This window comes from Lichenostomus cassidix, chromosome 6, assembly GCF_008360975.1.
Source record: "Lichenostomus cassidix isolate B80296 chromosome 6, HeHo_3.0, whole genome shotgun sequence".
Lineage (NCBI taxonomy): Eukaryota > Metazoa > Chordata > Aves > Passeriformes > Meliphagidae > Lichenostomus > Lichenostomus cassidix.
Window position 1 is genome coordinate 8,828,455 of NC_139487.1, and position 20,415 is coordinate 8,848,869.

The 20,415-nt window shown below is 37.3% G+C and overlaps 1 protein-coding gene across 6 annotated transcripts in view; it reads right to left on the reverse strand.

The window, feature by feature from the left end:
- The window catches only part of VTI1A (vesicle transport through interaction with t-SNAREs 1A), a 255,037-nt gene that overhangs the window by 225,832 nt on the left and 8,790 nt on the right, over positions 1-20,415 (reverse strand). For all 6 annotated transcript variants that reach the window (XM_085064849.1, XM_085064852.1, XM_085064848.1 and 3 more), the window contains exon 3: positions 18,358-18,468. In XM_085064849.1, the coding sequence (XP_084920975.1) occupies positions 18,358-18,468 (111 nt within the window). The remainder of the gene's footprint in view (positions 1-18,357; positions 18,469-20,415) is intronic.

Consider the following 20,415-nt stretch of genomic DNA (forward strand, 5'->3'; position numbering starts at 1 on the left):
AGAGACAGTTGCTTGACCTTGCCTTTGTACCCAAAGAAGCTTTCTGTTGGTAGACCATGACTTCTACCAGCCCAGAGAACTCACTTTTTACTGGAGTAAAACCCCAAGGCTCAGATGTACCATGTCACACATTCATAGGAGAGTGACAAACATAAACTTGGGAAAGAGACTTCTTTACAGGATCAAGCTGGAAATAAAGTGTGCCACAATGAAAAGCTCAGATTTAGCCACTAATGCCTGAAAGAACAGCAAAACGCCAATGATGCATTTATCTTTCTCTGGGCATGTCCTTCGTCCCCCAATTCCACCCACTGTGCAAGTCTTCAAATTAAAAATATCTCCTCTAGACCTCCCATGCAAAGAAGAAAACCCCACGTTCCACAGACATATCCATTACATTCAAATGTGTCTAAATGTTCATGTATTTCCTCTCAAACACTCCTACAATTTACCAAACCATTAGGATCTGAGCAATAAGATCCATCAGCTGTCCAGTTAAACATCCACTTAAAGGGACAACATTGCTGATACAATCTTTCCAGTCTTTCTGCCAAGTTTGCTACCACAAAGAGAGTGTGTGTACGTGTGTGTGCAGGGATCACTGTGCTCTATAATGAGGAGGGAGCAATGGTAAGAGGGACAACTGTCTCCTTTTAGCAGTCTTGTTTCTAGCTGAGGAGGTGGAAGGCTGAGCAGCTTTCCTTCCACTCCCAGCCATCTGTTATAAAACCTCATAGAGGGCAGTTCTATCTCAGCAATTATTACTGATAAAACAAAAGTGCTCTGACACAATCTTTAAAACAGGATACTCAATATTATCAGTCTAGAGAGGAACTTATTCTTTCACAGAGTTACTACCAACAGTCTGGATCCCTCACCCCTCCCACTCACCCCTCTCCCCAATATGCAGCACATTCTGTGCCAAGCAGCTCCCCTGAGTATAATACTGTTATCTGTGTTCTGGGGGAAGAGGGGAAACCTGACCTCACACAGCATTTTACTAGGAAAGCCTGGAAGTCAGAGGGCGCTAGTACAAATACCACAAAAATAAAATTAAGGAAAAGAAAACAGAGAGAAAAAAAATCCACAACCCAAAACACAATAGAAACAATACTTTGTGTTCCTATTTTAAGTGCCTCTCTCAATGCTATATGCATAGCAGCTAAAGGCAAGCTGGAAAGCAGCCAGGTCCTGGCTGCCAGCAAAAATTTTGTCACCTCCTTTGAACATCTGAAGTATGTTTACCCAATAGATTTCATTAAATTACACTTCCATTAGGAAGCATACAATGTTGATACTCATCTCAAAGATAAAAGGGATCGCTAAGAGGCATGTCATCCTGCTCCCCAGCTGATTGCTATTTCTGGGCCAATCAAGGAAAGGAGCCAGAACAATACTTAGTTAAAAAAATGCAGCATCTCCCCAAGGACTACATACTAAGAGACTGCAGCTCCATTATCAAAATGAGCATATCATTAATGACAATACACATAGAGTATGTTATTTTAATACAACTCATACACAACAAACAAGCTGTATTTGGGTCATTAGCTGAATTTGTAAAGCAGTATTTCCAAGGGTTAGAAACTCCTTATCGAGATATGAAGTTTATAGGTTGGGAGCAGGGAGAGAACAAACATTTTATATGATCCCAAAATACAGTGACTCTAATAACACTCTGCGGTTTGAAGTGCAATGTAGTAGCTAACAGAACAATAGGCTATTCAAACAGAAGTTCTCATTTTAAAGTAAAGCAGAAGTAATTTAAAACACCAGGCACTGTTTTGCTAAACATCTATGAGGGATAATGAAAGCAAAATGCCACTGATGCAGTTTACACTTCATGTATCACCTTTTAATTTATTACTACAGTACATTTAAAAAAAAAAAAAGACAAAAAAGACTCAAAGCAAATTTTACAAACATAAAAAAATCTATAGGAAGAACAATGCTGACTGTAAGGCAAGACACTGGGGAGGGAATAACATAGGAGATTCGAATAATTTATCCTATGGTAGGCTGAGCCTTTCCTAGTGGAGAGGAGGAGATATCTTTGTCTGTAAGCATTGGTGTTAGATGTATGATGTTTACAGTGTTTCCTAATCTCCAATTCACATAACAGCAATAAAGGGAAGAGGATAAAACCAAACCCATGCTAATTAAAACCTGAAGATATAGGAAAGGGCTGGGAGGTGTTAGCTCTTTACAGTCAAGCTCTGCCTCATCATCTTGCAGCAATCTGTGACTATTAATCTCTAAAAACACTCCTTGCTCAATATTCTGCAATCTAGACTTCAGCCAATCTCTTTCAACACGCAGAAAACCTTTTGGTTTAGCCATATTTGACATATCATATGAACTCCAATTATCCATCTTTTTGCAGTTAATCATCTCACAATTACATTTCCTGCACTTATAAGCATCCAGCTGGGAACTGAGTTTTAATCTAGGAAATAAAAAAAAAGGATTCAGGTTTCTAACAAATTACTTCTAATTAACCAGAACCTTTTCTAGTCATTCCAACCTAAAGACGCCTACAGCAAATGAAAGAATTTATTGTTTGCATTCCTAATGATATTTTAAAATTTCATTTCAATTTCCCCAATGAGTAACTTTCAGGAAATTCACTGCACTAGTATCTACATAAACAAACATTCTGTTAAGCAGGAAATGCACAACAACAAAAAACCTAGGGGAAGAAAGAGAGAGCTGGTATTACACTGAGCAGAAAAGCTGCTAAACAAAGCTAAAGAACCAGAATGTTAATTAATGCCAACTTCCAGAAGCGCACTGCAGCTATGGTGCCCAGACTCTGCCAGTTACTGGGAATCTCAAAACTATGTTCCCAAATAACAGTTAAGAAATGAAAGGTTTGGGTTGCTTTTTGTTATGTTTTGGTTTTTTTTTTTTAAGGGGAAAAAATGGTCAGTTCTACTGATACAAGGCAGTGATTTGTAATCTGTACAAAGGAAGTGGATTAAATGAAGCCACCTCTCTAGATAACTCAGGAAACTAAGTCAAAGGCAGTTAAACAGCACATGAAAGAGCATTGTCCCACAGTTTCCAGTGATTTCCCCAGGGAAAGATTTGGAATTAAAGCCATACAAAACATGCTTACTACACGATTGGGAACTGCTTGATACCACAGGGAGGTAACATGAGGTAAGAATCAAATGTAACAGTTTCATTTACATTAAGTCATATCAATTTTCTCCAACTGCTTCAGAAAGTCAATGCAACCATCTGACAGAATATGATTGTTGCAAAGTAAATTATACCTTTCATGTTCTTTGGACAGTCAAATACCAGAGGGTTTTCTGTCAATTATATGGTATCACAGATGTACATCCCAAATCTGTCCATCTATCTAACAAAAAGAAAGCAATATTTATACAGCTGAAAAACACTCTTCAGAGCTATCTTTAATTAATACATAATATATAGGTCAGTCTAACTGCAGAAATATCTGCTCAAAAGGTTGGTGTTCATTAATGTGCTACAAAAGTTTCCACAATACAAAACAGGACTGCACTAATAGATTGAATGATTCAATACCAAGTTAAAGCAGTTTATTATTCTGGAAAAGGGTTATTTTTAATACAACTGAAGCCTTCCAAAACTGTTAAATTTTATTTAATAAAATTAACCTTCCATTACTTTGACTTTCATTAACTACCTCTGTAGGCACTTTGAGAACACCAAAACTGTTGGTACATTTTTGGTTTTATTTATAACAGAGGTTGAGTTGTGACAGTGGACATCCTTTAACTCATTTATAACAAGGGAAAAACAACAAAACCAGTAGCAACTTCCTCTCTATCCAATACACAGAGTACAGCACATTCAATGAGGTGTGAAGAAGGGATGGATTCTCCTTGATGACATTCACAGATACATCCTTAGGTATTATAGAGTCAATATTCAAACCACTCTGTCAGAGTTGTGTGAAATATCATGAGATATCTACCAACACGTTTCCAATCTACCAGTGCACTTTCAGCTGTGATAAATGAAGACCTGCATGAAGCAACAGCAAGAACACTATGGGAAAGTTCATTTTAGTGGTCAAATCGGTCACCAACGACAGAACGTCAAGCCTGGGTGGCAGGGGACAAAGTTTGTCTTCTTAAAGCTCCTCACGAGTCTAAAATGGGAAATTGAGAGGTACAATACAGACAGGCTACAGGCTTCAGTAGGAACTCTGCTTGCAGCCATCAGGATCAAGATGGGCATTCTTATTCTGAACGCAGGGCAAGGTACTTGGTATTTCAGTGCATGCTCTAGGTCAGCACTTATTAAATCCCACAAGCCCTGCACACTGGGATACAAAAAACCCCACACTCCTCACCTAAACTTCAGACCTCAGGCAGATGTGCCTAAGTAGGGGACAGGAAAGTATCACTTGAACTGTTTTGATCATAGTTTTAAAAGTCAGAAAGACCAAGGACTGTGAACTTACACGTGCCATGGACACCTAGCAAAGCTGCAGAGCACCCAGTGCCAGCAAGGTGGGGCAGAAGTTTATCAGGGTGCAGCTCAGCAGGGACCACAGCTGGGCAGGGCCATGGGGAGCTGGAGAGCAGCATCCCACAGCATCCCCTGAGAAGAGAAAAACAGCCCTGAAATGGAGCCCTGGGCCATGGGGAGGCTGGGGAGGCTGCTCAGGGACACTGAGGGCTCAGGCCACTGAGAACTGACCCTAACTTTTGTGAGATTTCATATTAATCACAGCTTGCGGAGACTGCGGAAAAAACGTCAAGCAGAGAATGCATAATGGATTTACATCACCACGGAGAAGACAAATTTCAAATCAGAAATATCCAGCATATGAAGCAACCCTGGTCCAGGTTAAGGCCAAGGACATCTGTCTGCTGTTACAAGGAACTGCTCTAACATTTTAAAATAGTTTTGCCGGTTTACTGCCCTTGAGCCACACAAGCCCTGAATCACTGGCAAGTAAGGAATGAACTGATAATATTGCAGAGAGATTCAGAAGGTACTAGGCAAACATGAAAAATAAAAAGAATTAGAAGAAAAAAAACACTCTCTCAGCTGTAGTCATTTAAGTAGGAACACCACAGAGAAAAGCTCTTAAGTGCAAATCTTTCTTATTGCAGTGTTACTTTCAGTGGCACATGAAACAGCAATGATAACAGGCTCAAAAAAAACTTTGAAAATAAAGTTAAAAGATACATGTAACTTAAAACTAACATCTTTTCCTACACAGAAAGGTTAAATTGTGGGGTTGACATTTGCATTTGTTACGTTGTCAACGTTTCCTGCCTATCAGCCTATGTACAAACAATATCTAAAGATGTCATCTACATATTTATACCAAAGGAGTTTATGAACAAGACCTGTCAGTATATTTTAACACCTTTCCAAAACGTCAGCTTTCATCAGGTATAAACACAACATGTTTAATTTATTAGTTTGGTTTAATATAAAAAGTTGACAATCATATGTCACCATAACTATTGATAAGGTAAATAAGGACTACAGGAAAACGTCAGAAAGTTATTAAAATATTTCTCAGCTTCCTGAATCAAATTGGATTTATTGGCTTTTCTCTGTCAATAAGTGCATCACACATTTTTCTTCATATGGCTATTTTTGAAGTGATGTGTCCAACAGTGAACTTTACAGACAGACTATACATGCTGGAAAATTTGAATTCCACTCTGACTTTTTGGGGCAGGGGAAAGGATTTTGTTAATGTCAAAAAAACCCCAACAAATGAACACAAACACACAAATTTGTTCACCTACATTTAAACATATGCCAAAGATTTCTTTTTTCCAAAATACACTAAGCCTTATAAAAGTTAAAACACAAGGCAAAAGAAACTTAGGATACAACTCCGAAGTTGAGCAAAGCAATACATTTGTTTCCAATTTCCACAGCAAGTGCTTGATTCAATTCCCTCAAGAAGATTGCTGCTATCAAAGGTCCACCTCACTTGTTTATAATGTCAGGAGAACAATCTATTCTGACTTCTTTCTAGATACTTTCGCAAAAAATGTAACAGAGGGCAGCACAGCCTCATTTCAAGAATTTCATCCCCCCTACCACTACACAGCCAAACACCTCATCAGTGAGTCACTCCAGCCAGAATGCAGCAGCTTTGCTCTATAGGGAACAAAAAAAGAGTCTTTCTCTGAATGCAACGATGAACTCCATTGTACAGATTCATTCAAACACTCCTGCCCAAGCCACACTCAGCCCAAGAGGCCCAGAAGTGTTTAAAGGCAGGGGCTACCAGAGAATGGACACCTCTCCTTGCTGCAAGAGGTTTTGCTTTTCCTCAGCAAGTCCCACTCTACACTTTAGAATTAAATACAGTGAAGGATTTACTATTATTCAACAAAGCTCATACTAATTGATACTACGGACATCACGAAGCTTGGCATGGCCCAGCCTCTTAACTAGTCTGTAAAATGTACCTGGCAGGGATAAGGATAGTGCTTTCTTAGAATTCACCAGACATGCTGAGTGTGTCCTCAAAGACTTGATCTGGATTTCCAGTTGCTAATTTTTGTGGGATTTTATTAATTCATGCCACTTCTGCACCAAAATCAAAAATGCTGTGAGAACAGTTGACGACCCAGGTATGGAATATCGTAAGTATCAGCCACTAATACTTTGTTGCTATCTGAAATTTAGCACTGAAGACCTTGAAAGCAGAGTGGATAAAATGGAAAAACAGAGGCTTACTTCTTCTGTTCAAACAAGTAGGTGAAAGGACTGACACATGATCCATCAAAAGTGATCTTTACACACTCAACGAAAAGACAACTTCCAAAAATGAAAAGTAGTCCAAATTTATTAATAACCATATTTATTTATGCTTATTAGCCATAGGATTTTCCAGGCCCATCCCTGGGAGTGTTCAAGGTCAGACTGGATGGGCTTTGAGCAACCTGGTCTAGTGGAAGATGTCCCTGCCCATGGGAAAGGGGGTTGGAACTAGATGATCTTGAGGGTCCTTTCCAATGCAAACCACTCTGTGATTCTATGATATTTCAGGCTACAGAAGCACCTGTCCTGGTTTCCTTTGTCTGATCCAGGGTACAAGAAAGGGAATGGAAATTTTCACAGGGCCCAAATTTTTCACAAAGGAAGGAAGGACCTCAAAAAGAAGTCTTGCTCCAAAAGAATACATTTAACTACATCAGGAGCATGTAGGAGTTCTTCCACTATTTTTTCTGTGGTGTATGTGATTTCAGGTTTTATTGCAGAATAGATTTGGCCCAGTTCTTAGATCAAACATCTTCCCTTCAACATGGTTCAAAGCTGCCTGAAACACCAGTATTTTGTTCAGACCCTCATGTCTGTTCACTGCACACCTGAAATGGAGTTTCCAGTTCATCTTCCTGAAAAAGCAATTCTATTCAGACTCACATGCAGTAAGTTAAGAAAACTGGGGGATTTTGTCCAAGCAAACACCACCACAGTGCAAGAAGCCCCAGATGGGAGAAAAGTCCTTAGCTAAGACATTTTTTAAAACATACAAATGGCTTGGAAACTGGTCCTATATTATGAGAGAAGGGAACTCAGCAGTTCTGACCTTAGCAACAGAGTACATTTTAGGTACAAATTAAAAGTAAAAACTTTTAACATTTGCCCCAGGAAGAGGAACAAAAAAAAAAAAAAGGAAAAGGGAAAATGAAGAGAGAAAGGAGCAGATTTTCCTTATGCTCACTCTAAAATACATGCATTTTAAACCAAGCTCTCTACGGGGCACAAGTGCTGAGCCACCGATCTGCATTGCTGAATGCCAGACATGTAGCTCATGAATGGAAAAAGGGGACTTAATAACACGTTTGAAAGTGACTCCAAGTATGGGTCAGGAGAAAGATGCAGCCCAGGTGCCTTCAACTGAAATAAAGATCTAACAGGAGGACAACATGACAGAAGGTAAGAAAAAGACAAAAGGAGCACTAAGGGCTTAAAAAGGCTGGGAAAGCAATTCAGGTTAGCAACCCCTAACTTAATCCTGACCTTTCTGTAACTTTTTACCTTGATTTAGTTGACTGAACTAACTTTGTGGGAAGCTTACACAACTGAACCAGAGAGTCTGATTTCTCCTGAAGACTGGGCAGAAAGGGGAGGGAATCACATTGTCACTTGGGGGTATTAATGACATTGAATTATGAAACTACACAAAACAGTCATTACAAAACAAACATTTTCTTTTGATTAAAAAAACCCTAGCACTATGATTAAGACTCTTTCTTAGCATTATTAGTTTTACTCCCAACCACATTAATCCAAGGCAAATGCTCCTCCTTTTTCAAGGATGCTAGAAATTTTAACAGAAACATAAACAAGAAAACCTGTGGTTTCAAAGAAAGCTGCTAATGGAACAATCTATAATACTGAAACTAACCTATGCTTCTTAAACAAATAAAAACAATCACGAGAAACACATTAGCGTAACAACTCAGTTCTTTGCATACAGTGCCAAAGAGCTGTAGTCATGGGTGAGACATTTCTTTGTGCTAGGCACTCCACAAACAGGGATCCCTGTGACAAAATATCTGCAGTTGCATGTCCCAAAATACCAATACCACCATAACGGAAAATAACTTTTCAGATATTGAAATAAGAGAATTTTCTTTGATATTAATGCAGTTCTTCTCTCTTAAATGAAATATTAAATACCACTTTTTTTCTTGGTGGGTGACACGACCTAGCAAAAGTTACAGCTCAATTTAATAATGGCTCAAATCTTCTATTCAGGAATCAGCGAAAAGGAAGGTGTTAAATTCAGAATGCAGGAGCATTTTCTAACTAAGACCCAAGCCAAGACCCACCAGACACAATATAAGGCTTTTCTTTGACTTGCCAGAATTCACATTTGAATCTTTAGTGAACAGGTACAAAGCCTGCAATTGCAATTCAGTGTTTTCCACAGTAACCAGGAGGGTAAGTTGGCAAACACTACCCTTATTCATTCTAGTCTTAACTTCTTGGAAAATAAAAAAAAAAAAAACAAACTAAGGACATGTTGGAAAGTTGTGGGGGTTCTGAAAATAAGCACAAATGCCACTCAATGGGAAACATGCAGAGCCCACACACACACACTCCCCTTTTGCTTTCTCTTTATACACCAGGCACCAAATATTTAGTTAGCAAAACCCTTTTTTCATTACACACATCTGAAATGGTTAAACGTTACTATGGAGGGAAAAATTATTCTGTTCTACTGCTGATCCCTGAAGCCACCTGCCATATTCCTTTTTACTATCTGTAATCTTTATATTTCTACTCTAATTTTCATTGATCACCTCTTTTAGGAATGAAACCTCTGTAGTATTCATTAAATATTGGAAAAGGCCTATTTTCCTAGCACTGGCACCCTAAAGGCAGTTTATAAAAAGCAAATGAAAAGTAAGGGAGGTGCTGTATTTGATCCACTTATTATAAATGTATACAAGCATTAAATTGTCAAATGTACAACTTTAGATCCTCTAGCCTTTGCAGGGATTTCCTCCCTAACTGAGTAAGAACAGCAAGTTTAAATAGACTTTGTGGCCAAGGACCACTTTTTGTTGAGGCTTGTACAGCAGCTTTAAGGAAAGCTGGCTGTATTTGGGACAGACTCCTAAATGATTGCAGAAAAAAAACCAAAGCTGCCAAACAAAAGAACAGAGATAGTCACACTTTTTCCATATGTTCCACATAGTAAAGAACATTACTAGTAGGAGGGAAAATCACTCTAATATACTTCCAGCTCCATTTTTTTACTTTATATTCCTTCCTCACTAAGTCTTAAGCCAGAAACAAGATGCCATCTCCACTATAAAAGTCCATCTTTTTTTACCTCTGCTAGTCAGTTTTACAGAACCATAAAGTTCCTTCTGTGTTTATTACTGGTATGTTACAAAGAACCACCTTAGAGCACAAAATGGGAAGGTTATTTTCTGAGACAAAACAGGATAACGTTGTGTGGTTTAGTTTTTAAATACCATTTTAAAACATTTGCAGTAAGAAAATATTGAAGAAATATAGTATTTTTCAGTACAATTTAGAGTCTGCCTGTAGAAGGGAACAGCACTCCATCCAACACTGAAGACATCTGCCTAAATATCTACTTTGTTCTTGGGTTAGAATTTGGGGCAGAGGTGGCAACAGAAATTTACCATTTTGGTTAGTAAGGAAAATTGGTAAGAAAAAAGGTGGAATTACTTGACTAAATGTTTTTTCTTAAGAATCCCTGACACTTTCAAATTCAGATAACACATTAGCTTTTCACAAAGGCTTCTTAATCAATTATAGTAGACTTCATGAGAAAAGAGTCAAAAAATGCAATTGAATCTAACTGCATTTCTATGGCACTAAATTTCAGTACTCCCCTTTTGGAAACCCAAGATCACAAAAACAAAACTATGCAAAACATGATACCTGGCAACTCTGATTCCTTGTAAAACACACAGAAGTTAACATGTAACATCACTGAATTAGTGCTACGGAAAGCATCAGAAAGAAAGAGCAAATACATCCATCACTGTTTCTTCATCTCTCTTATTAACAAATCTAGAATGTATTTGCATTTACAAGAATTTGCAGCTGGCACAGAAAAAATTGTACTATCCCAGTAACATTACCATAAATCTACAATCTGTCTCCTGCTATTCTGTGGCAAAGGTTTTCAGCAGAAACACGGTAACTAAAATATTATTAGTACTAGCAGAATATAATGAATGCTAGTGTTTGTAATGTTTGACAACTGTTTGACAGCCAGACATACAATGTGTTCAGTTATGCAAAGAGATTTTTTTTTTACACTCTAATGTTTGCTTATGATGCAATGAGAATTTCAACAAGCATTTAATATGTAATGACCATATAAAATTTTCCCCTTGAATTCTGATTGAGAAAATACAAACCTCTTGAAGCTGGGTAGAAATAGTTACTTTTAACAGCAGTGCTTATATTTCAAGTTTCTCTCCACAGAAGCAACAAAAAAACAAGCTGGCAAAAAAAGCTATTAACCACTCATTTGCCAACTAATTTTTGACATGGGACAGTTAATCAGTCACAAATAAAAAGTTCACCATTTACCAGATGGCAACTTCACTATAAAGGGAAGCTATTTTTGACCATGGCAATTAGTCTTCTCATGTTTCAAACACTAAATTCTATTTTCACATTAATTTTTAAATCTATGTGGCTTTAACTTAAAATAAACTGTACATCAAAAGAATGGAAAATAAACAGCCAGGAACACAATTTGACGAATTGGATTTATTTAGTTTATTTAGCTAAACAGGGTCCATTGGATCTCTTTAATAGGCTGACAGTTGCACTGGGCTGGTTAATAAAACATTCAACACAGTATCTTCAGCCAATATAGAAATGCAAATCCCACCAGAAATATTTTATTCATGAAACAGTAATTTCAGTTACTACCAAAGCAAAAAAAAACAAAACAAAAAAAAAACGAAGCAAAAAAAAAAAAAAAAGGAAAAGAAAAAGAAAAAAAAGAAACTGGGGGAAAAAAAATCCTGGTGGGGGGGGAGGAACAGAGACTTGCTTTGCAAACAAACAGCGCCACCCAGCGTCACTCCAGGGACAGCACACCGGGACAACCTTCTCCCTGTTTTTTATGATTTATCAGCAGCATACATCTCTCCCTATTCAGCAGTGAAATGCAAACTAACCTCGCTCTAGCTGGGAAAAAAAAATAAAGAAAAAAAGTAATAACACGTTAAGGGACTGCGGAGAGCAGTTCTAGCCTGAAAAGCAAATGTTCAAGTAGTGGGGGTTTTGCTCAGTTTAGCTAATTTTTTTTTTTTTTTTTTTCTTCATTCATCATTACATCCCACACCTGTGCTCCCATTACAGGACCTTTATTACTGCTGCTATCAAAAGCAGGGCAGTGACAGCTGCTTCTTTTTGCATGACAGGTAGGGGAGTATCACTTGAGAAGAATAAGAAATCACTGAGGAAGTGGGAAAAAATAAATTCTTCCCCCTTGTGCTTCCCCACAAGAACAGCATTCACCTTCTGTATCTGAACTCACTTTACTCATCAACTGGTTAGAAGTAATTTTGAGTGAGCATGGACTCTTCCACTCTCTTTTAGAAAGAACAGCAAACATACTTAATTCTACTGTTTTGAGAAGTAGTTTTGACATAAGAACAAACTCCATGGTAAACAGAGAAATTGCAGTTCTCTACTTGGGAAAGGCTGACGAGGACTGAAATCCACACACGTCTACAAATTATCAGGTGAGAAAGCTTGTTTAGTGAGAAAGGCAGAGTGGATATCATGCTGAATTTCTACTACGTCTTAAAACACATTTTACAGAAAGATTTCATTCTGCCACAGACCACTTTTCAGCTTAATTTAGTACAGAAACATTTTGTGTGTGAAGGGAGGAAGAGGCATAAATGCTTGCAGTGCCCTGTATGAGTCATGTGCCTTCCATTCACAGCCCCCAGCCACACACAAGTTATCAGACTCACCAAATCACTTCCTGAAAACACCTTTATTTGCAATCAGTCAGCCACACAGTCCAAGCTACACAAACGGGTTTTTCTTAAAATCATGTGCATCACCTCAACCACAACTTGCGAAGGACTGGTAAAGAGACACCACAAAACTCACCAATCTTCACCCTATGTGTTAACAGATGAGACAGACACAGAATTTCCTGTGAGGGTCAAGGTGGAGTTGGTTGAGAGAAGAATCTAGTTAAGGAATTAGCTTTATTGGCATTAAAAATTTCCTGCTTGGATGCGCTCATCCAGCAGTGTCTTCACACACTGAGTTATGAGATGCATAACATACTTATTGGTGAAACATGGGATGATTCTTTGTAAGCAATACCTACAGAATTACAAAGCCCAGGAGGCAAGGTGTGTTTCACTGGTCTGGCCTCTCAGGAATCTCAGCTAAGATGATCATAACCTTTTAGGTTAATTACAAATTAAGCATGTTAACTTCCACCTTTCACACCTTCCTCCACAGAAAAGCATCTCATCACTAGTAAATTCCATTAGAAAATAAATTTACTTCCCTCTTCATACCTCCACACAAAATAATGAAAAGAAATTTAAGACATAAATAACTTAGGGCAAATTTTTTACAGGAGTTCTAAGTTATACCCCTTCCTAATAGTTCATCAGTTTAGGCCTTGAATGTTACCAATAAAAAAAAAAAAAGGAGAACATTCTTTCCTGTATCAATTTTTCCCCATTTAAAATAGGAGTATTATAAAACAAGTAATTGCAAAATCCTCCACTTCTTTCCACCACAAACTCACCAGGGTGGGGACACATGTGAAAACAAGCTGAAGACAATGTGGAATTTGCCTCTACAGAAAAGAAGCTGGCCTAATGCTCAGCCACAGTCAGGCAGACAAGTATATCAGAAGTTACTAGAAAAGTAACAGAGGAAAAAAACAGTACCTCTGCAAGGAGCAGTCTGAGTACAATGTAGAAGAGTGATTACTTATCTCAAGAAGGTGACAGTATCTATAAAAATGGCAGTGAAGGAACTTTTGTTCACAATATGCTTTTTCAAAATTAGATTGTCAAAGTACATGGCCAGATAATTCTAATTCTTTGTTCTGAAACTTAGTTCAATCTTGTGTGCATTAAAACAAATCCTCCACAGCCCTGTTCAAATTGCTGTACTACTCACATAGTGAAAACTAATCTGATTTCAGAAGTTTCAAATGTGTCAACAAGATCAGATTTCACTAAAGGCATGTGTACCTGCCCAGGCAAGGTTCTCATTCACACATGATGTGTTGGCATGATAGATTCCTTGTTTTTAAGAACACTCTTGGGATACAACAATGAAGATACTCACACAGCAGTGCCACACATGGCTCATAATTTTGTAACTCCAAAGCATTATTGCACTATTTGCTTTATAAATCAAAATAATCCAGCAGCAGCAGTTGAGTCTCTAAAGTTTTAGTTCAAACTGGAGACGAAGGGAAGACTCTGGCCATACAGACATATCCAGCAACTTGTCATTTGACAAATGGTGAGCATTATGCTTATTTGTCATATAATTATTTGTCTGGGTAGGTGACTGAACATGAAATGGGGACAGAGTTATTTGCTTATTTGCAAAAATCAGCCAGAACATAACACAGTTGTATGAGCTGCTGAGGTGAGCTTCTGGACTCGGGTGGTACTTGAGAGAGAGCTCACTTTATCCAATGAAATCCTATTGCCTACCTCCTTAAATGCTTTTAAAGCTTAACAGCAGTTGAAATTTTAACAATGATCTTAAACAGAACCCGCAGGAGGTATAAATCGTAAACACTATTGTAAACTTATATTGTCAACTTATATTGTAAACTTATAAATTGTAAACTTCACTATTGACTGAAGCTATTGTTAAATGCCAAAAATGCTTAAATGTTTACTCAAGTTTTGTACAATGTATCTGTCCATGTATTCTCCCCACTCCACCCTTTTTTTTTTCTTTTAAAGGTTATTCTGAGAGTCAGAAATACCAAAATCAGTACCAATTCTGAGAATTTAAAAGGAATGAGCACTGTCTCCTGAACTGATAACAAATGCTACCTGCAAAATTTACCTCTGTGCTGCCAATAGAATAGGAACAGTTCCTATGTGGTCTCCTTTATTTGATGGCTATTTCTTCTTGCTGAATATGCTCATCTCATCTTCAACACTGACTGTGCAATATTAATTTTTGTAATACGAATCTTACTGTCTAACATGGTCTTACTGGATTTTTATATTTCCTCATCTATTAGAATGCCTTATACTTCAGCAGTAAGCTTTTCAGGAAAATAAATGCCTGCCTTTGGTTCTCTCTATTTTATGGTGCCTTGACATTGAGCCAGTACATGGAACCCTTGGGATGTTAGCAAATGCTAGAAAATAACCACATATTTGCTCAGTTTATATAGTCACCTTTTCACATGGACTGGGATAGATTTAGCTCAAAATTATGTTTATAAAATCTGGAAGCCTTTTGCCACTGTATGTCCCCCCTGTTTAAAGATAACTGGCTACTTTCAGGTAACAGTTAACATAAAATGCTTTATTTGTAAGAATAAACAACACTGATAGTCCATGTACTTAAAAGACTTTTTTTTTGCATTCAGAACTTACTTCAAGCAAGTGGGCACCATGGACATTCTACATCTGAAACAGTCAGAAAAAAATATTTACAAGCTTAAACCGCATAACAGTGCATTGGTAGATGCAAGGAAAGAAAAATCTGCGGATAGGAAGATTGTTTTAAGCTCCAGGAGCTCTTTCGCAGGTGGTCCCAAGCCCTGGAGCAGCCCGGCAAGCAGAGGAATGTGATGTGCAACTCCACTTGGGGCCACAAGATAGAGCCAGCAGTGCATACACAGCCTGGCTGAGCCCCGCCGGTCCCACCACACCTCCCCTGACCCAACAAAACGCCCCTACAGAAATGAAGGGCCTGGCATGGGCTGTTGAAAATGAGGTAGCAATCCAAAGATTTACATCTGCAAGTGAAAAAAAGCAGAATAAGGCTTATCAAACGGTTCCCTTCTGCTTTGGTGTGTTTATCTCAAGCCTGAAAGTTGGCTTTTTGGAGATGTGTGCAGCTATTCTGCAGAGAAGCATCACTTCATGCCTGCCCTGTTCTGCTATTTCTCCCCAGGGAAGACTGCAGAGCACTGAGTTGAGCATCAGAAACCACTGCTGCCTGAAGTCGAGGGGCTATGCTGACTCTGTTCACCTTCCCCATCAGTATTCATAGTGCTGTGCCTTCTGAGTACTCCTAAAGACAATATTGTGCTATTTTCTTTTTCATTATCATTGTTCACCTTCAAGAGAGAGGGCTAAGACATGCCAAGGTGTTCTTCTTGGATATGATTTATTGCAATTGCTGTGTTACCAACTATGCATGTGCAGTATAGTGTAGATAGGGTAGATGTCTTTGCCTTCACACAGCCCTGGACTGCAGAGCACTGACACCTAAATGCAGGTCTCAAAATGACAAGGATTAACAACAGGAGGAAATAAATCTCCTATTTGCAACCTCTTCCTATTTGATTACAAAGTTAGAGATGAAAAGCCATGTTTGAAGTAACTTTTTTGAGTACAGCTCAACAGAGCTTAAATCTATATTTTTTAGAATATACTTCAAGATAGTAAAGTGTATAGGAAAAAAATCCCAGTAATTCATAAAGATGCCACAGCCCATAAAAAACAATATTAAGTGATGGCATTGTCATTCTTACATATATTGCTCAAGATAAAATAAATTCACCAGTTACATATTAAATGTCATAAATAAATAAACCTTAATGTTGTCCATCCTGCCAATAAAGAGGGGACAAGTGGACAGCCCACAAACCTCATGTTTCCTTCTCCTAGCTTTAAACATGCTGCCATGCTGCTGTTTTCCGTAACGGTTTGGGTGAGGGCAAATTTTCAGATGCTGTAAGGCATACAAATAATCACAAGATCAAATCTTATGTTGTTGGTGAATATAAAAGAAAACTACCAGTGCCAGTTATGTGTTCACTTTATGTTTGAAATGTAGAACTTAATATGTTTGAAATATAGAGCTCAATATGTTTAAAATATAGATCTTAATAAAAAAGACTGTGCATTGAGGTATATAATTTTTGCAATTAATTTCACAGACATAATTTCTTTAAAATGAAACAAGAACACTCAAAAGCACTTCCATTTCAGCAAATACTTCAACTTTCTACCTTTGACAGCACTGGAGCTTACAGAGTCCAAATAATATTTCTTTTCCTCCTCCTCTTCCCTCCTCGAACTCACAACTGAATCATTTTGTCCTATAGTTTCCAACAAGTTGCTATTTGACTGGATAATAATCCAAAAAGAGTCTTAAATCCTCACATAGAAACTTAGAAAAATGTTAGTACTTAGAAACTGGAACTACATAAGGCATTTGGTTGTAACATCACTATTTGCTATATAATATACATTTTTTCAAGTATAGTTGTTTTCTTTAAGTACTTTGCTCCATCCTTCACATCAGTTTCTTTCCTTGATCTTCTGCTGAAGAACCTTGGGTTTAGGGATGTTGTTTTTCCCCATTATTATATGTTCCTTCCTCTTGTGTTGTTTTTGCCTCTTCACTCTGAGCACAAACTTAGGTCCTTGTTATCATGAAACTCCCAGTGCTATGATGCATTTCCTTGCACTTATTTCTCCTCTTCTGTATAGTGTCCAGTTCTGAACTCTCATTTTCACTTGCCTGGGAATATGGAAGTATGAGTTCCACCATCTACCTACGTACAGGAATAGGCCAGGAACAAATATATGCTGACAGCAAATTCTCCCACATCTGAGAAGATAAACAGCATTCACAATTGGTCCAGAAATTGCTCTCTCTGAGAAGTCATTCTTTGGCCATACACAATTCCTACAGGGGAACAGATGAGACTGCCTCAAAATTTTGATGCAAGTCTTTTTATTCTAACATTCCTCAAACTTCACAAACTGCAACCATCTTCTAACACATTTTTGTGCAACTGCTCAACTTGGCAGAAGCACAGAGGAGTGACAGTCAGCTGGATTTCCTGGCTGCAGGTATAAACATTGACTCCCCTCCCCTGAAGGATTAAACTGCTGCCAGCAACCTGAGGAAATTCACAGTTCTCCAGTGAATGGAAAATACTGCCACTAGTTATTTCTTTCTCCCTACCCTGGAGGAACTGAGCTGCTGCCAATTAACATAGCATTTCCCTACACTTTGCAATCCCTTTGAACTTTTGCAAGATTTTACAGGAAACAGTTTTGTCTCTATGTAAATCTATTCAGTGCAAATCCCAGTCACAAAAAAGGACTGATAACTGTAGCAGAAGCCCCTAGACAAGGGAATCTTGTTAGTTTGCATCCATTACTCAAAAAATGTAGTATTTATAACCAATTTGTACAAAAGCCAAGAAGAATATAAGTGCAATGGAAAAGAAAATACAGTGACTAACAAATGAAGTGTACATGAGATAAACCATATTCAAAAATTCCTCGGATTGGAGATTATACTGCTTTTCATGTTACTGCCCACATTACTACAAGCTGTCATTCCTTGAGAAATAGGATTAAAAGCTGACTATTTTGCATACATCATGAACAGTCACAGTGTTTAATGACAAAGAAACAACTGAGTTCCAGGGTAAAGGGACAGGAGGCTAGCAACTGGAATACTGATATGGGACTGCTGCAAAACGAAAAGCTTCTCTTTCCCAGTTAAGTTTTCATCTGCCTATATATACAGCAAGATACATGCAGAACTCAACCCTCACACTAGTCAAAAATACCCTCTCATTAGCCTGAATAACTGCTTTATTTTATTTTAAAATTCTTAGAGATTCCTTCTTTATGTAATAAGTTAAAAACTCACGAAATCAGCTTCAAGTTTTCCCATTTCTTGTTTGTAGCTTCTCATTCGACTGCTGTACATCCCTCGGCTCTGAGGTGGGATCTCTCGAACTTCAAGTTCCATCTGCTCAAGCTGACAAGTAAAAACAAAGAGGAGGCATATAAATCAAAAGGTTAATTAAAGCAAGAACAAATTTACCTAAGTTCAAGAAACAGTCCTTCTTCATAAGGAAAAATGTTGCTTATTTTGCAATATACAAACAATTTATCAAAATCTTTATACAATCTTAAAAAACAGGTGACAAAATTAGTATTAACACTCAGAAGGAATGATTCTAATAAAAAAATTCTGGGTTTCAATTACAAATGTGATGCATATATTTTATTACAAAAAATAGTAAAACTGAAGATAATTACTGCAAATGAGCATAATTCAGAAAAAAGCCTAGCTGTCCAGTTTTGAAAACCCTTGGCTGAAAAAGGTATTTTGCTTATTTTTATATAGATATATATATATAAAATATTTTTATATCTATAATAAAATTTAAAGTTTTATTTACCACCTGTCTGTATGTTTAATAAACTACTTCTTATGTTTATTAAACTAATTTTTTTCCTTAAACACTGCTACTTCAGCAGAATTACATAGCCCGAACTGGCTGCCTAAATCTACATCCCAAATCTATAAGTATATTAAATAGCTGAATTTCAGGGTTTAATGACAATATTATTCAAGAACTCGTATACAGTCAAATGGATTAAAACATCAGAAATATATTCTACCTTTCAAAAGCTTTTTTTAATTTATTCTTGCCATGTAGAATTCTAAACAGCCTCAAATGCACGAATATGGCACAGAGGTACAGAAGAACAAAAGTTATAAACCAGACCTGCTAATTACCTGCCCACTGGGTCATAGAGCCTGCTCTATATGGGGCTATCTGTTCAGGAATTCTGTTTTGAACAGCAGAAGAATCCCTCCCCTGCCTTTTAAAATCTTTCCAACTTAGTTTAAAATGATAAAAGAACACCTCTTCTTGGTTGCTGTAGGCACCTGAAACAATATTTACTCACCTCCTACTGATTTTGGTTGAGCAATATGGCATAGGAACAGAAATGCTTTTCAATTAGGGTCCCAAGCTACTGGTTGCAGGTCTTCCCAAGGGACTGCTACAATTTATTCCTATGTAATCACTTGCTTACACTTTGAAATTTCATCCTCATATCATAAGAAAAGCATCTGAATTTAATCAATGGAATTGCCAGATACTCAAAAGTCATTCTGCCTGATGTATTTTGATTATACAAAATTATATTCAATAATAAACTATAAAGCAGACTTTAATTAAATAGTCACTAATGAATTGAAACATTCAAAGCAATTTCTAATTCTACCGAGTTCTTAGGCTCAAGCTTAATTTTCCAAAGGGGTACTATAAATTAAATCAAGTTGGAATTAATAGCTTATTCCTTATCAATTTCATCTTAATATATTTGATCTCAAATGTTCTATAAACATTTCTCTCATACATATATATATATATGTGCAAGGTTGAGATATTTTAATGATGTCTGAATTCTTATGTATTATACAAAAATGAAAACATCTACAGTGAACCCAGAATTTGCACCAACAATGAGACCATGGTCCATGAAATCTAAGATTTTCCTTCTAAAGAGTCAATATTAGAGAGTGTAAGGTCCATGGAACAATGATGAAGCAAATGCAAATTTCAGCTGACCAATACTTAACCATTTTTTTCATCATGAGATTAAATGGGTGCAACCTAAGTTCATGCATGTCCACTTTCAGAACTAATTGGTCATAAAATCCTATTTAATCCCACAGGAACTTTTCCATATGAATTTGCTCTGGACAGCTGCTAGCATTTTAAGAAACTTGTAAGCTTCACTGTTTTATTCTGATTCTAAAGCCCTGGAAACGAAAATGGAGACCTAAACTAAGAAAGACAAGACAAGAATAATCTAGTATTTGCAACACTAAATTTTTGTGCGTTATTAAAATGCCAAATATCTAGATAAGAATAATCCAGCATTTGCAACACAGCAGTTCAGTGAT